Below are 19465 nucleotides of genomic sequence, written 5' to 3' on the forward strand. Positions count from 1 at the left end.
AGGGCTGGACCAGGGTTTAAGCTGCAGTTGCATTTTTTGCAAAATGCAAAAAAAAATCTTAGAATGCGAAACAAGTAGTAGCCACTTTTGCAAAAATGTGTACAGGAGGTACAAAACGAGTAGACATCCAACCATCAATCATTAGCATTGTAGCATTTTGCTAAAGCTTTTCCTCCCATTTTTGCTTTTTCGCTAAAGTAATTTTTTATCTAGCTTAAAGCCTGGGCTGGACAAATCGCAAAAATATCTAGGTGCCAGAAAAAAATTTTACCTGAAGAAAAAGTTCTAAAATTATTCTTCTTTTGACATTTTCAGGGCATAGTGACCATCTTTCATGTTGGCAGATATGCTGCTATAAAATGGAAACATTTTGTGCTTCTCTAAGCCTGCAATTTAATAACTACACAAAGAAAATTTTAGGTGCCTATATGAATTTTTTAGTTGCCATGGCCCCCACATCCTGGAGCAGGACGTAGGCTACTACACCAACTCTGGCCATATTGCTATATTGCAATTTACTGTCATTAATGAGATATGTTGGAAATGAAGGTGCTGGCTACTACTTGGTGGTTGCCTGAGGTTCGTTAGGAAAAATATCTTATTTATATCCTTCCTTGGGACCGTGACAGCAACCTTTTTACAGTGGTAAATGGGCATCTTACCACCGTGCCACCTGGGCATTAGGGCCCTAGGCTGGGAACGTTGGCTAGCCCCAAGCCAGATTTTTTGCGGACTACAGCAAATTTATTGCATGAAAAACAGAAAATGATGGTGATTTTCCCGGACCCCAGGAGAGTCCTGTCAGCCCCACAGCCATGGTGACCTGGTGCCTGGGATTTGTTCAGCTCTGAATTACAGTATATGCGAAGACACTGAATTACACATTTAAATCTTTTTTTTTTGGTCAATATAATTATTATTTACATACGCTATTTGAAATAATCTAAGCTTAATGCATATTTTTTGTTTTTTGAGCCTTTACAGTGTCATTTATACTAGCAAGGGCTTCAAATATTTCTGACCCTATGTTCTCAGTTTGCTTCAGAAAATGGCACTGTTTTTACAGCATGTTCAGCATTCTTTACTGTCAGTTTTTTAAAATTCCTGTGGATCATCATCTGCTGTATTTTTCTCACCCCAATTGTCCAGCCGGTACCAGTCAAGGTGCCACAAAAGTTTGTAGTTAATTGCCCATTTCTAAGAATTTTATTTGAAATTTCAAGATTCAAGTGTTTTTTTAAATAATTTTTATGTTCCCATCGTGCTGGAATTTCATCTTTAGCATTGTTCATTCGGGTTTGAGTGAACTACCAGGTCTGATCCATTGCTTGTTGCAGCACAATCATTGACCTCTATTTGTGATCCAACCCATTTGTTTCATTCAATTTTAACCCCAATATGTTTATCAGTTTTGTGCGCCTGTGCTAAGCAAATACAAGCTCTTCGAACGGAAGGGAGGGGGGCCTTATCCCACCTCTCTTGGCTATGCCACAACACTTTTTTTGTCTTCCCCTTAAATCATAGTATCCGCCTATGATTGACAAGTTGCAATATCACCATGGGTTGTAATACTATTTGGACAAGTATCCTTTCTTATAAGTTTCTTTTCCATCCAGAAAAAAAATTTATGCAAAAAACACCCCCCAAAAAACAACAAATTTTGGTTTTCTATTTACTGTCAATGCAGCTTGGCCTGCAAGACAGAGCTTTTTGCAAAATTCTTCGAGAAAGAGAGGTTTAACAGTACCACATTTATCTCACTGTAAGAGAACTCTGACCATTAGGTTGATTCCATTTTGTGGCAAAAACTTTTAGAGAGGTGTAGAGCTTATTAAAATAAGTTTAGCAGTTTTCAAACAATGTATATCCATAATTGGAACTTGAAGGCATTAAAGTATCTTGTCAGAACAAATTTTCATGAATTAATTATGAATTTGAATTTTGAATTTCGGAAGTAGTTTTTTTTTGTTATTAATAGCAATTTCTTTTTGTTTAGAAATTCTACAGCTTTTGTTCGAGTAGCAGTTTTCAACAGTGATCCACTCAATCTGTTCAGTGCAATTGTTGGGTGGCTGTATTTCGTATGCTGGTCGGTTTCGTTTTATCCACAAATCATTGACAACTGGAGACGAAAAAGGTATCAATTGTGTTTTTTTTTTAAAGGTTAATTTTCAGATAGTTTATACCTAATTAAAATCACGTCGGTTGATTTTTGATGATCTTTTGAAAAATTAAAGTATGTGGACCTTCTCAACATGTATTCAATTGTGGAGCACAGCGAAATTCTACTACCATAATTTACTGTATATAATCTATATATCTGTCCACACAAATTCCACTATTCTTTCTGGGGAGGGGGGGACCTCCTCCTGTAATTCACACCTGCAAATTTCTCTAATTTTATCAATAAAATTCTGCTGACAGCCCAGTCATGTTCAATTCCAGCAATGTTGTTGATCATGTTCATTGACATGATGTGTCAGATAAAACCACTACTGTACTTTTAATTCAAATACGAGGTGGTCATGAAATGACTTTGCTGATATACAAGCCTCTAGTGGCAGCAAAAATCAATGAATTCAGACAAAATTCAAGATATATGTGTTTTAGAGAATGCGCTCAAGAATGTGAAAAAAAACCGTAGCTATTGCAGTTTCAGCCATAACGGAAAAATTTAGCAAAAATTTGAATTTCATCACCCTCTTTTATGTATTGTTGAATGATCAGCGTATCAAAAACCAGAAACAGCATTGGAACGGTAACCATATCATCATAAATGCAGGGGCAGGACACAGAGAGAGAAAGATTTGATCAAGGGTTTGGTGTGCTAGATGCTGGGTATGAAACTTCCACAGATTTGAAGAAATTTTCTGACCGACCATCTAGCACACCAACCCTTTGGTGAGATCATCTTTCTTTGTCTGCATCTGGGGCTTGCATTTATGGTGCTGCAGGCACTGTTCTAACAGCATTAATGTTTTTTTTGATGCGCTGATCATTTTGCAATACATAAAAATTGTGTTGCCATTTGAATTTTTGGAAATATTTTTTTGTTGCGACCGTAATTGCAAGAGCATAGGTTTCACGCTTTTTTTTTTCACATCCTCGAGCACATACTCTTAAACACCTATATCTCAAATTTCATCCAAATTCATTGATTTTTGCAGCCGCTAGAGACTTGTATATCAGCAAAGTTATTTCATGACCACCCTGTATAATACAAATCAAGGTAGAGTATACATAGTAAATTATTGTATTGTCCTATGTGTGTGTGTGTGTGGGGGGGATGTTAAATGATCATAAAAGTTGATGCATTTATGAAAGTTTCTATGAATTTAACGTATGAGAAGTTTTATGTGTTTATGTTTGTGCATGCCATACATGTGACTTCTTGTTCTTGTTTTATTCCAGTGTGGTTGGTTTGAATTTCGATTTCCTGGGTCTGAATCTAACTGGCTTCATAGCATATTCACTCTTCAACCTGGGGATGCGCTTCAGTGATAGAGTGCAGGTAGCAATTTACTTTGTTTTTCTGATTTTTGACTCTTGTACTTCCGTTAAGCTTTCTTGTATACTGTCTCTCATCTAGTTATATTATTTCCAATCAACTTTGTTTTGAAATATGTGGTTAAGATTTTGCAGTATTTGGGGGAATCCGTTTATCATCTTCACAGATCCCAGTTTATCATTTTCTCAAAGATCTCATCAATTTAAAGGAAAGCATTTTATTAATTTCCATCCACTAGCAGAATTCATTCAGTGAATTTTATTGTCTTCATCACCAAGAGTGGAATGATCTGCAAAGTTTTACAGCTAATTGTCATCAAACATGAAATTGTTGTGCTGAACATAAATTATGTGCCCAACTTTAGATAGTACATGTCCGAATCAATATGTTGTATACTAGCCCCAGTCATGAGAAAAAATATGTGCCTGGTCAAAATTTTTACATGCCCTGGACATGTTGGGCAGTAGATTTGCCCAACTTCATAGTGATTGCTGCAGAATGGCGATCAGAATTTTCACATAATCCGGGCCAACTGTGCTTCAGAATGGAGATTTTCCCCCTTATATCAAAAGCAGAATAATCCATCTATGTACGTTAGTGGTTACTTTGCACCAAATGCAATACAATCTGCAATCCATTGTGAGAGAGAAGTATTCAAAAATACTTGGATATTCTAAATCGATTGGGCTCAATTATATTATATTATTTCATGTACTTTATTTTCACCCTTTCTCTTCGCCAAATGCTGTCACGGTTAGTATAGTACTGTTATGTAAAAACCAGTTTTGTTATCAATGAATGGCAATACTTACAGCATATACATGCTAAACTCATGGCACCTCAAACCTAGTTTTATAAAAATGAACTAAGTGGCATATTTTTTTCCAGGTCACTTAAATGACCTATGTGAAGATGCACATCATTTGAGCAGCCTGTGGCATTCCCAAATCACTCAAATGTCCCACAGCACATTCCCAGAGCTCTTGAATGAATTGTGCATATTTGCAGATCACGAGTGACCTGCAGCACAGTTTCAGAACACTTAAGGGGGTCCTATGGCACTTTTCTAAAGCTCCTTTTAGTGTCCCGTGACATGTTTTAAAAGCTCCTTTTGGTGTCTCGTGACACATTCCCAGATTACTTAAGTGAACCGCAACACAGTTTCAGATTAGTTTAGTGACACACAGCATATTTACAGATCACAGTGCACTTACCTGACCCATGGCACAGTTCCAAATTACTCAAGCGGCCCACAGCATATTTACAGATCGCAGAACATTCACAGATCATTCAAGTGAATTTGATTTATAAAAAGCCATCATGCAAACAGGCATCTGTGATACAGATGTGTAGTGAACACCATTACTTTCACCTAGAGCTTTAAAATCATGATATCAATTAAATGAGTATATTATTGGTAAAAATTCATAGTTGCTGAATGTGAATTATTTTGTCAATATTTTCTCTCAGATTTTCCATTCCTTGTTTTTTTCTCTTATTCTCAGGCTGAATACCATACGGTCCATCCAACAGGAGTCATTCCTGTCGAATTGAATGATGTAGTTTTCGCACTGCATGCAACTTGCGCAACACTGTTCACCATTGGGCAGTGCTTCATATATGAGGTAATTTGTGCTTGCACTTCATTTATTTTGAAAAGATTGCTCTTTTACTGTATTAGTGACGAAATTATATTTTTTTACATATATTTTTTTTTGTAATGTAATAAAAAGTAGGTTTACTATATTGCATAAATGTACGATTTCGACTTTGTATGCTTTATAACGAGGGTTGTATTATACACCAAATTTCAAGAGATGGTGGGACACACCTAGAAAATCAATTTTTATCATGGTATGCATGATCGGGACCTAAATGTAGGTAAGCTACACTAATAAAAATGGTGGGTACTTGCTGTGCCATCTAGCACCTCGTGTTTCATTCCCGCCCACACTTATCTTGAAAAAAAAATTACCATCTTATTAGGTTTTACTATCACTTTGAACTTGATCCATATATATATATTTTTGAAACACCAGGCATTGTATATGGAGATATTGTATAGAACAGCGATCTCAACCTATGTTCATCGAAGATGGTACAGAAGGGGAGAGTCCATAAGTAGACTTGATAATTTAATGAAAGAATTAGACCACACTTAGTGACCATATTTCATCAAGATATATGGAAAATTTCAATCCTATATAAGGCTGACTTTTGACTGACTCCCTTTTTTGGGCTGACTGTCACCCAAAAAATACAATTTTTGGCAAAATTTCCAATTATTGCTAAAATTGGTGAAGGGTGGGAAATAAAGGACATTTTCAAATTGCATGGAACAAAAATTTAGGTCATGAGAAAAAAATGCTGTTCATGAGACTGCGGTGTCAATTTAATTTCTTAGACAAAAATACAGGAAATTATAGGATCCTAAATACAGCCAAATATGAGAAATTGAGATCTTAAATACAGCAAAACCTAGAAAATTTGGATCTTAAATACAGAAAAATTTGGGACATTGGGATCTGAAAGACAACAAAATGCAGGAAATTGTGATCTTAAATACAGCAAATACCAGAAATTGGGATCTTAAATGAAGCAAAATACAGGACATCGCAAATTGCCATCAGAATCATTGCAATAAATAGACCAAATCACCAACTGTTGCCAAAAATTGCTGCAAAATCGTCAGTGGGGCTGGAAGTAAAGGGTTGTTAAAATCACGTAAAAAGAAAATGTAGTTCACGGAATGTACAACGTCACCAATTATACAAGAATATTTATATCTATCACTGTAATTATATTGTAATAAGATTTGTAATTTTCGAAAATTAACTGCATTAACATTTTAAATAAATGTTACTTATTCAAACGAGGGCTTTGTTGCATAAAACAGTACAGTCAAAAGTGCAGGAATTAGTGTCCCATATATTACGGGTAATATGGTCATTTCATTCATTCCGTTGGTTGGTATTCTGGTGAATTGTTTCAGGTATCTAACTGGTCCTTGGGTTCAGAAAGTGATAAACACTCTGGTAGAAAGTGACGATTTTATATCATTGGAATAGGTGCTTGCTGCAGCCTCTAGTAAGTTAATGTTTCATTTACAGCCATGGATTCTGTGATGGAAGGGGGGGGGGGGATTTTTCGCTGTGAGTTCTACCACCTCTTAAAGTTTGGCCCATATTTTTTGAAGTATTTTAAAATTAATGATTATTGTAGTTTTTGTTGAGAATTTCAATTTTCTTTTTTTCACAGCGAGGTGACCAATTTATCGCTAAGACAACAGTTGGAATACTTTCATTGGTCTGGTCAACGGCTGGAGTGTTCTTGCTCGTAACATCTCTGGGGCTCAATCCATATGTACCATGGCTCACGTTCTTGCTGTTCTTTTCATACGTCAAATTGATGGTTACGCTTACAAAATACATTCCTCAAGTAAAGTTTATTTCATTACTTTCAGCTTTTACTAAAGCTTAGTTTTGTTTGACAAAATAAATTCATGAATAAAATTCATGAAACCATTTAGAGTTTTAACTGAGATGATTCTACTGCCAATATTCGATCACACGTATTGATATAAGTTTTACCGATATTAAACGAGGAAAAATGAATTTAACAAAAGTTTTTTTAGTTTAGTAAATATGGGGAAGGGGGATTTTCAAGTGACGAGCATTGTTATTTTGCCAGAGGTTCTTGACCTTTTGTGTTCCATGGATCTTCTTTGCTGATAAAATGAAGACCACATAGCTCTTTCAGGATCATGATTATGAACAGGGCCATGCTCTGGTCAGGAGGAGACCCCTTTACAAAATAATATTCGGTGTATAGCAATGTAAAAACAATAATTGCTTTGTTGTCCAAGCTCATGGACTTCTTAAAATCTTTTCAAGGATCCTCCTTGACCACGATAGGAAAAACAAATTGAACGTTAATTATTTTTTTGTTATTGAAACTTCTTAGAACAGCATCTATTCGATCTCTTCAACTTATTTTTGCAATAAACATTTTATTCATGTACCTTTTTTTTTTTTTTTTGGAATTTTGGACAAAATGGCTTGTTTGTTTAAACGCAAGTCTAATCTTGTATTTTGTAATGGTAATATGAGTTTTGATCACATGATTTTTTCATTCTCTTGTAATTTGTAATTTCATTTTCACTTGGCAGTTCGCTGACAAGGAAATTTTGAAATATAATACAGCTAAGCAATTTGCAAAGGGATTGAATTTGCAGAATAAAAACATTGTAAATATCTGTCAAATCACAAACATCAAACATTGTACAGTATCTATGCTGATCATGTGCACAGACAATTTATTTGGTTAAAAACATCTATGGTTTACCGTAGTACAGTTTTGCCTTGTCTGTAGCTGATACTCAAGACCTAGATTTTCTCTGCTTACCAACAGTATTGGATTTGATATGGTTTCAAAATCGGCAAGTGGCAAGTATTTCAGCTCGTTTTCCCCTTCCGATTATTCACCATTTGCTGAATAACTAGCGACATGGATCGCATGACAACAGTTTCCCACCAGGTTCGATATTCTCATCAGTTGATAAATAAACCTATGAGTAGTATATAGGTACCCCCCCCCCCCCCCCACAGCACACCTAAAAATCACAGCACATCAAAAATCTCAAAATTAGTGTTTTTTACAAATAATTTATCACTTTTCTTTTTTAATATTTTATTGATTATATAGCTATCCTTTCTTTATACCAAAATTTGAATAATTAATCAGAAAAACAGTCTCAAAATTTGTTATTTAACCCAGCGTCTAAAAGAGCTGTGTAGGGTTACCCCTCGAGAATTAATAAATTAGTACGAAAATAGACCTGGCCCGAATTCATTCACTCAGGAGCCTAGTAATCATAATGAAAATTTTGTTGAATAAATTTTCTGTTTTCCAGTTATGCATAAATATCCTTGTAGTTTCTTTTCCATTTTTTTAAATTCGAAATTCCTTCTATATCTCATACTTGGATTTACTAAATCTAACATGAAAAACACACGATTTTGAGATTTTTGAATTTTAGGTGGGCTGTACGGGTACCTATGTACTACTACTATGATTTTCAGACAAAAAGGGTAATAGCTGGGACGCGTATTACTACTACGTTGAAAAAATTCTGAGACTTACTTTACTACAGAAGAATGAATACAGGTAGAACCTGTTTTATTCTGTGTTTCCTTCAAAGTAACTATACTGTGCAATTATGATTTTTTTTGCCATTGTTCATATAAAGATTTAAATGCGAATTGCAAGCTTTTTTTTTGTCACATCCTCCAGTGCCTTCATCACAACTTGCTGTACTTTTTCAGAACCTGAGAATCGTTGTTCTCGCCCCTAAGCAAATTTTTTTATCTGAGAAAAAGGAAAAAAAAAGGAGGAAAAAGTCACATGGAACAAGATCAGGGGAATAAATTGATTGCAAAAGTATGGGAATGTGATGTTTTGACAGGTAATCTGACACCAGAAGGGACCTATGAGTCTAAATATCTGCATGATTTGGCGAGACACAAGCAACCAGATGTTTGGAAGGCCAAGTCGTGGGTGGTCCATCATAACAATGCAGTGGCTCACAGGTCCCTCCTGGTGTCAGATTACCTGTCAAAACATCACATTCTGATACTTCCTCTCGCAGCTCATTCACGTGACTTTTTTCTTTATCCTTGGATAAAAAATTTACTCAAGGGACACTGATTTTTAGGTTCTGAAAAAGTGCAGCTAGTAGCGACGAAGGCACTGGAAGATGTGACGAAAAAGCTTGTAATTTACATTTTTCTATGAACAATGCGAAATTGCATAGGGTAGTTACTTTGAAGGAAACGCCAAATAAATAGTTTCTATCTGTTATTTATTCTTCCTTAATAAAATAAGTCGTGGAACTTTTTGAACGTAATAATATATTGCTGAGTCGAGTAGACAGTTAACCAATGCTTGATAAAACTGGAAAAGTAAAGAAGCTCTTTGTCATGTAAATGTCCTTTTTACATCCCACAAAAAAACCCCACTAAATTGTTCATACTCGTGCCAGTGTAGTAAAAGCAGCAAAATCCATGGAGATACTAGATCGATGAAATAAAGTATACTGATGGCCTTTCATAGATGCAGCTTTGAATGCAGGACCGCCATTTCAACTTTTTCCGGGGGGGGGGGGGCAAAGCACATGTACTGAATGTATATATATGTATTTGTATGTATATATATATATTTTTAGTTTATTTTCAAAAGCCAGGGAGGGGGGGCAACGCCCCCCTGCCCCCCCCCCTCCCCCAAATGATGGACCTGTTTGAATGATACAAAATATATACTAAAAAACAAACAAACAACATGATAAGATGTTTACTCTTCCAATATTTTGTGTTCATATAAAAAAAGTCCATTCCAGGTTTTTTTGTTGCTATATTAGTGTGAAATCTCTGTTGCAGACAAAATTACCATATTTGTCGTTCTAGTGTACCTCCGATCTCTATGCTATGCTCAAACACATCATAAATCTGGTAATTCTATGTGCTTGAACTCAAATCGGCATAATGCTGATCTTTGAATTTGGACGGCAATCAATAACCTTACAAGAAATCTCAAGTACTATTGGATATTTCATTGAGCACTGCGGTACTCGCACAGACAAAAATATGTAAAAATATTCCTCTGGTTTAGTAGTTTAACTAAAGTGCTTTTTTGGTACTTGTGTTGAAACATGTATTTAACAGTTTCACTAGGGCTATACAAATTATCAAAAAAAATATGTAAATAAATAAAAAATAAATAAATAAATAGGTGCGACCTCCAAAATCTAATAGGGACTAAGCATTTTTATTTTTCCGGATAGAAATGGTCCAAAATAGTATATTCCTTGTCTTGTCCAGGACTGACAACTGATTCTTTTCTATGCCAGCTTACATGATGACATAATTTCTGAAAACTTCGCACTGTCTTTGGGACTTATCATTGTTAGCACAGTGTCACTGAATAAGAACCCGATTTGAATGAAAAAGTTCGTTTTATTCCACATGAGATTTGGGATGAAAAATCAACACAATAGCAGTACTCAATAACGAACATGGCAAACAACTGAACTATTCTGAAACAACATGCATACTGAATTGAGACTACTACCATTTGACCATTTTTGTCGCACCACGGTCATTTTCTGCACACAAGGGCTAATTAGACTGGGACCTACAATTTATTGCCGATTCCTAACAGCAGGCTTGTTTTTTATACTCGTCGAGAGGTTGGTGCGCTAACCCCTCGATGGGGGAACTCCCTGCGGTAGCAATTTTTTGCTGTGGTCAAGTCGCCGTTTTTTGGTTGTACCCCTGTGTCAGGAAAGTTTTCTGACAAGGACGAACCGGGTATCGAACTCGCGACACCTCTAAACATCCTTTGGTACTTTAGGCGAGTATCTTATCGACCGGGCTACCACACCCCTTGAGACTACTATACTGAATTGAACTGTACTAAACTCAGATCGAGAACAAACATAATCCTTTATAGACAGGGAAATTCTTTTCCTTCGTGGAAGTTGACCGGTTGCCAACGACTGTAATCCGTCATTTTCATAAGGCATGAAAAATTTTTTTTTCAATCAATACATAAAAAAAATTAGAAGCTATTGCAATTTTTTTAGTCATCATGGTGACATGAGTTTTGTCAAACCCTTTTTTTCGTGTTTTCAATACCCTTTAGAGAACGGGTTCTTAACCAGAGGTCCACTGACCCTTTGGGAAGCCTTCATAATGGAAGGAGGTTTGTGAGCTTAGCTGAAAAAATAATGAAATTTAAGTTTATGTTGGGTATATTATTCTAAAAAGGGGATCAGTGGCCTTCATTATATTGATACAAATGGGTCCATGGAATGCAGAAGGTTAAGAACCTTCCATGTCTCAGAATGAGATTATATGTTCAAGTATCTTGTCACATCTTGCTCAATCTCGAGGAATTTCAGTGACATCCCTGAAGTGGGATGGGAAGATCACTTTTCTAACTAAGATTTTCAATATAACCTAATTACAAAAATGTTGTGCAGAACCTCACACCGCACCCTAAAGTTTCTAAAGCACAGAGATATTAAAATCAGCATGTTTTGAATGATTATATGTTTGCATGTTCTTAGTGCATTCCATAGAAATGTTGCACTCTTTTTTTCTTCTCCGACAGGTTGTTTACAACTACAAGCGCAAATCAACTACTGGCTGGAGTATTGGAACCGTTTTATTTGATGTGGTTGGAGGAATTTTCAGTATCATGCAGATGTTTATTATTGCTTACAATTACGGTGAGTTCTATGATCCCTACCCCCCCCCCCCCCCCACATTCGTCTATTTTTTTGGTTGCTTTTAATTTACTAGAGTACAAAAGGTTGAACCAGGGTTGTTTTTGGTTTAAACCAAGTGGTTTTTTTAAAAAAACCACATAGTGATTATAATTAGGTTTTTTAAAAAAATCACTTTGGTTTTTTTCAAAAAATCAAATAAAAGTTGCCTAAATATCATTTTTTTCCTTGAAAAATATATTGGTTCATTATTAGCCAAAATGTTTCATTTTTACCACATTTTATATCCTTGGGGTACATTCTGATGGTATATCTTTAAATGACATAAGATTTTATAAGTGGTTTTTTTCAAAAAGTCTCATAAAAGTGACCAGAATATATATATTTTTCATGTGAAGTATCTTAGTCATTTAAAGTTCTATATAAAAGCCAAAATTTCTCATTCTTACAACATTTTCTAACCTTTGGCTACATTCTGATGCTCTATCTTTAGCAAATTCATGAATAAGGATTGCATCACACATCTAAATGTAGTGGTGTATTATCTCACAGGGTTTCTTTTTCCCTTCACAAAGAAGTAGCTACAGTAGTGACACCATCATGCTAGGGGCAGGTGGTTCTATAATCCAATAAAGACACCAGCTGTCCTTAAAGGACAAAGACTAGTGTACTAGTTGTTGCATTACCTCACATACATTTTCATTCTCTTTCCCATAAGAAGTAGCACATCTACTGTATCTCTCCCAGTCTTAATATTAAATAGTTGTTTTTTTTATACTTTCACACACACACTGTTAAGCCCAGTTAATCAAGATTCTACTGTATAGTAGTAACAGATTTATGAAAAATAATCAGCTATATACCGGGTGATTATAATTTAGGTTTTGATTCCAAAACTGTACAATAAGTACTGGTCAGAATTACTTGAAAATTGGCATGGATACTCCTGAAGCAATAGAAGTTTCTTTCGCAAAAGAAAATATGTGCAAGTAGATGATGCTGTACTTGGCCAGCAGTATAATCTATTTTGTGCAACCACATCATTTCGGCACTTCCACAGCATCAGTGTGTGGATAGAACTTCTATCAAGATGCACATTGCAATACCAGTAAAGCAGCTGCTGAAGACCCATTTTGACAGGATGCACCTTAACCCTTGTAACTTCTGGCTGTGGGGGTACCTCAAAATGTTATAAACAGTGGTCAGATTGCAAACTTTGGTGAATTGCAATCTCCAGCACATTCCTTATATGTTAGAAGTTCCTCAGGAATATTAACAGGGGGGGGGGGGTGCATTTGTGGTTTAATAAAGCTGAATTGCAAGCACATCCACATTATGACCATGGCATACTCCGATTCTGTTGTTGAACAAGAATTTTTATGCTTTCAACTTCATAGCCAGAACACGCGTTGGACAACATATTTAACATTTCTTAAGTTGTAGTTATTTGTTCAATTACTTCGTTTTTTGTGATGTTTCCATGAATTATGAAATGCTATAATTAAGGTATCATTCTGCCATGAATGGCTATCGTTTCCATTCTACGAGCAAATTTCTCACATGTTGGATGATGTCATTAATTTTACATTTTTAAGTATTTTTCCCCCTTATCAAATAAAATTAAATTTTTTCAGGAATATTCATGTCAATTTTCAAGTCATTCTGGCAATCGTTCTTTTTTTACAGTGTTTTGAAATCAGAACCTTAGTTATAATCACCCTGTATATCGTAAATCATTGCTAATTAATCTGCATTATTTATGCTTCATTAAATACATTATATTCACCTAATTTTTATTACTTTTTGCGAAATAGCTTCCTAATTAAGCATACTGAAAATAACTGGAGAAAACATCTTTATATTATATGATTAATAATAACATTAAAAGAATTTTCAAACACACAGTAATCCATTGAGTTAAGCAAAAAATAATTAAATTGCAAAAGTTTGTTTTTGTTAAAATGTAATAAATATTTATTGATTAATTAGCTTGGGAATAGTGTTAATTACATTAATTGACATCCCTGAAAATCCGAACATCTTTGACCTTGGTTGCAGAGATCCCCTAAATCTTGCTTTGACGAACTATGCTCAACAAAAAAAGATAGCTGTTTTAATTGGACAGATCTAATGTATATATGAATTGACATCATCATTGTGCCCCACCCCCCCAGACTTCCAAGTCTATCTCCACCTATGCACCCCCCTGTCAATGTTGGGCCTGGTTTGGCTAACTATGTTTGATGAAAAATAGCTATTTCAATAGACCTCAAGCACCCATATCAAAATTAGGCATGTTTTGACTTATTGATGTTTGATAAAAAGGTAGTTCTAGTGGAACCTAACCTCCATAACGGATGTTTTTGTTGTGATCAGGAGGCCACAATTTTCCAGAAGGAGCAAACTTCATTTTGGTGCTCTTTTGCAATATGTTTTGAAATAAGATTTTTTTTCAATAGTTATGTCTCCTTCGCCCCCCCCCCCTCCCCACTAGTTCTGGCCCTGGTGTCCATTATCAAGAGGTTCCACAGTATTTTGATAAACCTTAGTGCCCTCATCCACGTCAAAGTTGAGCCTGGTTTGACCAACTATGTTCAACAAAAATATACATACAGAGTTGCCAACTGCTACTGATTGTTCGTAGTTTCTACAGATAGCTGCAATAAACTACGGTGCTACAGGTGATAATCTCAATACTATGGAAATCGGTTTAAAAAAAAAGGGGAGGGGGTGTTTCTTGCGGTATTTTACTTATTTTTTATAATTGCATTGATCTTTACCATAACACCATAACGACCAATTCGTATAGGCATGAAAGAGTTGGAGTAAGGACAAACCCGGAGCCGATCTGTTTTGTCTGTGTGTGGAAGGCAGTCTGTAAAGCTGGGTCTAAATAGGCTGCTCTACCAACAAGAGCTATTGCAAATATCTGCTATAGATGGTGTTGACTTTACCAACACCCCCTATAGATAGGATTATCTATAGGGATATAAACCCTCTAATAAGATTATATTATCTTTAGCGGATGTTGTGGTTCTACTTGATGCCCAAACGTGTAAAAACCTGTTTTCAATCAAAACTGCCCCACACCGAGGGCTAAAAACAGGTTTTTGAATGACTCAGTGTGGTGGGTCTGGACCTGGCTTCATTTTTATAGTGCATGCTTGAGCCCGCGGAACATGCATCGGAAAGAATATTTTGCCGTAGGAGCTCTGATATGAAGAAAACAGGGATGGGAGTTCTAGGATTACTAGACATCCTTTATATGGCCCACAAGGGTGTATGCAGGTTGGGATTGCATTGAATATTCATGAATTATTAGGGACTCGGCAATCTCCAATCTATGTTCAACTTTTCAACCTCGGAAAGTTGCTTCCGGGGGGGAGAAAGCAAACTCATTTGGCCTGAGCCCCTCTAGGTTCTAATGCCAATGACGTGCTGTATTTAATGAACTTTCAATTAAAAACTAAAAATTAATGTTTTTTGAGTGGTCTTTTTTTTAATTGTACTATGATTGTGTTGTCCTGGGGGGGGGGGGTCCTTCTCCCATGACAAAGATGAACATTAATCACCACTGACAAGCTTCAAGACAATGTTGGCATGTCTACATATTTCAGTAGACTTCAGAACCACCTCATGTCAAAATTTGGCCCCACAGTGAGCCTGGTTTGATAAACTATTTTTAATGAAATGATATCTATTTAAATGGACCTCTCGCTTTACCTTGAAAAATCATTTCTTTTATATCCAATGCATGTCTTGCATCAAAACTACCGTTTTACCTAAGTGGATGATATCATGGTTTATGAATGTGTCTTGCTTGAAATTTAGGCCAAGAATTTGTGGAAATGTTTAGATATCAATTGATTGTGTCATCATTCATTCATGTAATTTTTTTGCTCTTTTAGATGACTGGAGTTCGATATTTGGAAATTTCACGAAATTTGGACTGGGTACTGCTTCAGTCACCTTCGACATAATCTTCATGGTCCAGCATTATTGCCTGTATCGTGGCAAAACTACAGCGAATTCCATGCAGAGCCTCCTGAACGAACCAGAAAATGCCTAAAGTGAGGGGGGGGGGGAAAAGATTATAATCATCTTATCCTTAATTTATTGGCATGTCATTACACAAGATTTCATACTACTTCTCGTTTTTAAGGTCTTTCGATGGGTTTTCATCGAGCGAAATGCAGCAGCTTTTTTAGGCGTTTGTATGTTTATATTAGTATGCATGTATCATGCACAACACTTTTCTCAAATGTGGAAATGGATCACGTCTCTCGTCTAGTCATTTTTGTTTGTAGATTTGAACGTTCGATCAAATTATTCGATCGCATAATGTTGAACTTTTTTTTAAAAATTTTATAAACAACGACAATGATTATTATCTTTGTTTTCTGAAAAAAATTGGTATCTCTTTAAGACGATTTTTTTGTGTATGTATTATAGCCGATGTTCAATTTGCAGGCCATCAAAGCCATTAGTGGTCTAGCTTCTCATATGCTTTCGACTTTGGCCAATTATACAAAGTGGCCGGCCATTTTGTGCTGTAAAATAATGTATAAGTCTGTTTATATTCATTTATTAGGTCGTCCAGAAAGATTGTGTGGATTTTTAAGGAAACGTCATGGTTATTCACATGAAACAAAGCGTTAGAAAATAGTTGTTTACACAAGTACTTGATATTTTGAATCTCTGCAAGGATGAGAATTAATTTAGATATTTGCCATGTGACGATTATATTTTAAATTCTATCTAATACTATATTAAGATCGGTTTTAGCGATCGGGCACTGACCCTTTCATGGTTGTTGGGTACCTATAATATGCTAAGTAATTCCCTGCCCCCTTACCACTACCAGAACCAATTGCAAAAGGTTCTTCTAGTTGAAACAATTTCTTTCTTTCATTTTTTGATTGTCTTCAACAGTTGCCAAACCATGAGGTATGTTTGACAGTTTGCTGAGCCCTATGGGTCACTCAGCTGTACTACACACGTTATCAAAGAGTTTTGCTAGCCATGCTTTGAAAACTTGTCATCTGAAGCCAGGTTGTTCGAACTGCAGCCTGCCCAGAACATAAGTGGTGGCCCATCAAGCAATTTTAAACTCAATAAATGCTTCTCCAATATTTCAGATGATTTTAAGTGTTTCGCCACTACTTGAATGAGGAAATTTGGTTTGCTAATTTTTTTTAAGACTTGCATGCTAAGAATGCATTGTTACATTTTCAGTGTGGCCCGAATCTTTTTTTTCCCCCTTTTTTATGATGTAGCCTAAAACGACTTTTCTTGTTTTAGTGTGACCCAAATGAACCCCCCATAAAGGCATCCTATGGTCCAAAGCAAGCATTCCTCGATTAGTATATGATTTCCTTAGTTTGAGCATTTCTTTGCCCCTTCAAGACTGCAAAAAAAAAAAAAAAAAAAAATTCTGACAATTCTGAAGATGTTTTAGAATATCATTTCAATGATTCTGTATCTTTTGTTGTATTCCGATGCCGTCTGCTGAAAATCTGCACCAACTATCTGGACAGGCCAGTTTTTGAACTGTATTCTGGTTTTTCATTATTTATTGCAGATGTTAAAAACTTGTGTGTGTGAAAAAAAAATGATTGGAGATATATGTTTACAAGGCTGCATATGCCACATTTTTACATCATGTGCACATTCATTGCAAAAAAATGAAACGACAATGCTTTTCTATTGATTTTGACGATCAGCATAATTTTGTTACATGGGTGCACAAACTGATGCTTGGAATGCTGGTCCGGGGCCACGACTTATAGGGCGAAAGTTTGAACTAAGATGGTCAGTGCCACAACTGGTAGGGCATAGTCTGAACTAGGATGCTGAAGGCGAGCCCAGAGCCACGACTGGTAGGGCAGGAGTCTGAACCTAGATGCTGAACTAAAGTGAGAGCCAGATCCATGCTTTGCTTTTCTTTGACCACACATTCTAACATTATGTGGCTGACCAAGTACATTTTTGTGTCTAGTTGCAGCCTCCACTGTGAAATTCTGTAGAGGAATGTGTACGAGGTGCATGTACGGTTAAGTAGTAGCAGCCTCCACTGTGGCTCACATCCATCTAGTAGCCATCATACTGCTTTCATTTCCTGTAGAGACAGAGTGGATGGGGGGCTGTGAGATAGAGTAAAGACCATTGGCCATATGACTTTACTCTTGTACCCTCCAAGAATGGCTTTGGAACGGAAGAATAACCTCACTCTAGTCAGATTGATGGCCTCACCAATCGAAACACTTGAGAACTATGATCTCTGCAAGATGATTGATTTTTAATTAATATACTGTATAACAAATATTCATAGCCTTCAGAAAATCTGCTCAGCCTGCAAGCACAAAAGTTTGTGCATCCATGTCGGTTATTGTAGATATCAGTATTTAAGAATATGCTCAACCATTTCTGCATGGTTCTACGACTATATTAACTAATCTTCTCAATCACATTGCTGAAAAATCGAGCCGTTTTTGGAGACGAGTACGTAAAGAGTTGTTTCAGTGATGTGCCAAAGCTACAAGATAGGCTCACACCTTTCACATATTCAGTCAAACCCTGATTTAACGAATCAAGTTAAAACTGATAACTTTATTCTTTAAATCAAGGAAAATATATCAACACAAATGTGCACACAAGAACTTCTAAAAAGATTTGTTACATCGGTATGATATGTATATACACGTATATTTGTTTATTAGTTATGTAAAAATGTATGTATATATATGCAAAGAACTTTTTTCTGTTTCTCGTTTGCCAGACAGATCCCTCTGTAACCATATCCAAGTGCAACTGTTTTTATTTTATCGGAAGATTTTAGTTTTGGGGGTCTTATGGGCGGAGGGTTTTGGCTTTTACTTGCATCGTTTATAGAGTTAATTAGATTTTGATATGCTGTTTGTGTTCGTCCGATGCCGATGAAGTAGTGTATGAAGAACGTTGTTAGTTCTCCCCCTGCTTGTAGATTAGCAGTCGTGGGAAGAGCTTTTTAGGTTTTTTTTAAAAATTGTTCAATTTTAATTCATTGCATGATTACTTAAAACAGCTTAAATCAGGAATTCTTAACCTTTTGTGTTCCTCGGACCCCATAAAATATCTCTAAGGACCTCCAAGGGTTCCATGGATCACTGCCTTAAATGATGAGCACAATGTTGGTTTTCATATCAAGGAAGGGAGAAGAGACACTCATACAATTCTTCATTTTAAAGAGGGAAATGTTCTGCACTTTCTTTTTTACTACTGGTTACTTTCGATATACGTAAAAATGATGGTTATGCTTTGTTGAAGATCTTTTATTTATACTAGAACTTGTACCTAGTTTGTTTTAACATGTGTGATGTATGCTCGCACACTGCTATATATGCAATAAAATAAGAAATATTCATATGTGTCTATTTCGCTACAGCTTAAAAGAATTTGTTAGTATATTTATTCAAAAAGTAATGGGACAAGTGCGAAAAATAAATGCTTCATCGGATTAGTTATTAGAAATTTTTAAAACAAAAATTCCGAAATAGATTTGCAGTTAAGTTGCTCGACACTATTTACAACAGATAAAAGCACCTCTGTACCAGACTTGTGGTTGTTGTACAAAACAAATTTCCATGACCGCGAAATTCAAGAACTTTCTTAACCACCCTCAATTAAATAATGCA

At 35.8% G+C, this 19465-nt stretch overlaps 1 protein-coding gene across 3 annotated transcripts in view; it reads left to right on the top strand.

The window, feature by feature from the left end:
• The window catches only part of Ctns (lysosomal cystine transporter cystinosin), a 33133-nt gene extending 13939 nt beyond the window's left edge, over positions 1-19194 (top strand). For all 3 annotated transcript variants that reach the window (XM_089238069.1, XM_089238070.1, XM_089238071.1), the window contains exons 5-10: positions 1997-2137; positions 3412-3511; positions 5014-5133; positions 6767-6946; positions 11678-11795; positions 15701-19194. In XM_089238069.1, coding sequence (XP_089094195.1) covers positions 1997-2137; positions 3412-3511; positions 5014-5133; positions 6767-6946; positions 11678-11795; positions 15701-15861 — 820 coding nt within the window. In that variant the 3' untranslated portion in view covers positions 15862-19194. The remainder of the gene's footprint in view (positions 1-1996; positions 2138-3411; positions 3512-5013; positions 5134-6766; positions 6947-11677; positions 11796-15700) is intronic.
• The last annotated feature ends 271 nt before the right edge of the window (positions 19195-19465 follow it).

This window comes from Pholcus phalangioides, unplaced genomic scaffold (genome assembly GCF_987345545.1).
Source record: "Pholcus phalangioides strain wild (caught in Gottingen) unplaced genomic scaffold, Ppha-v1.0 ptg000010l_1, whole genome shotgun sequence".
Taxonomy (NCBI): Eukaryota; Metazoa; Arthropoda; class Arachnida; order Araneae; family Pholcidae; genus Pholcus; species Pholcus phalangioides.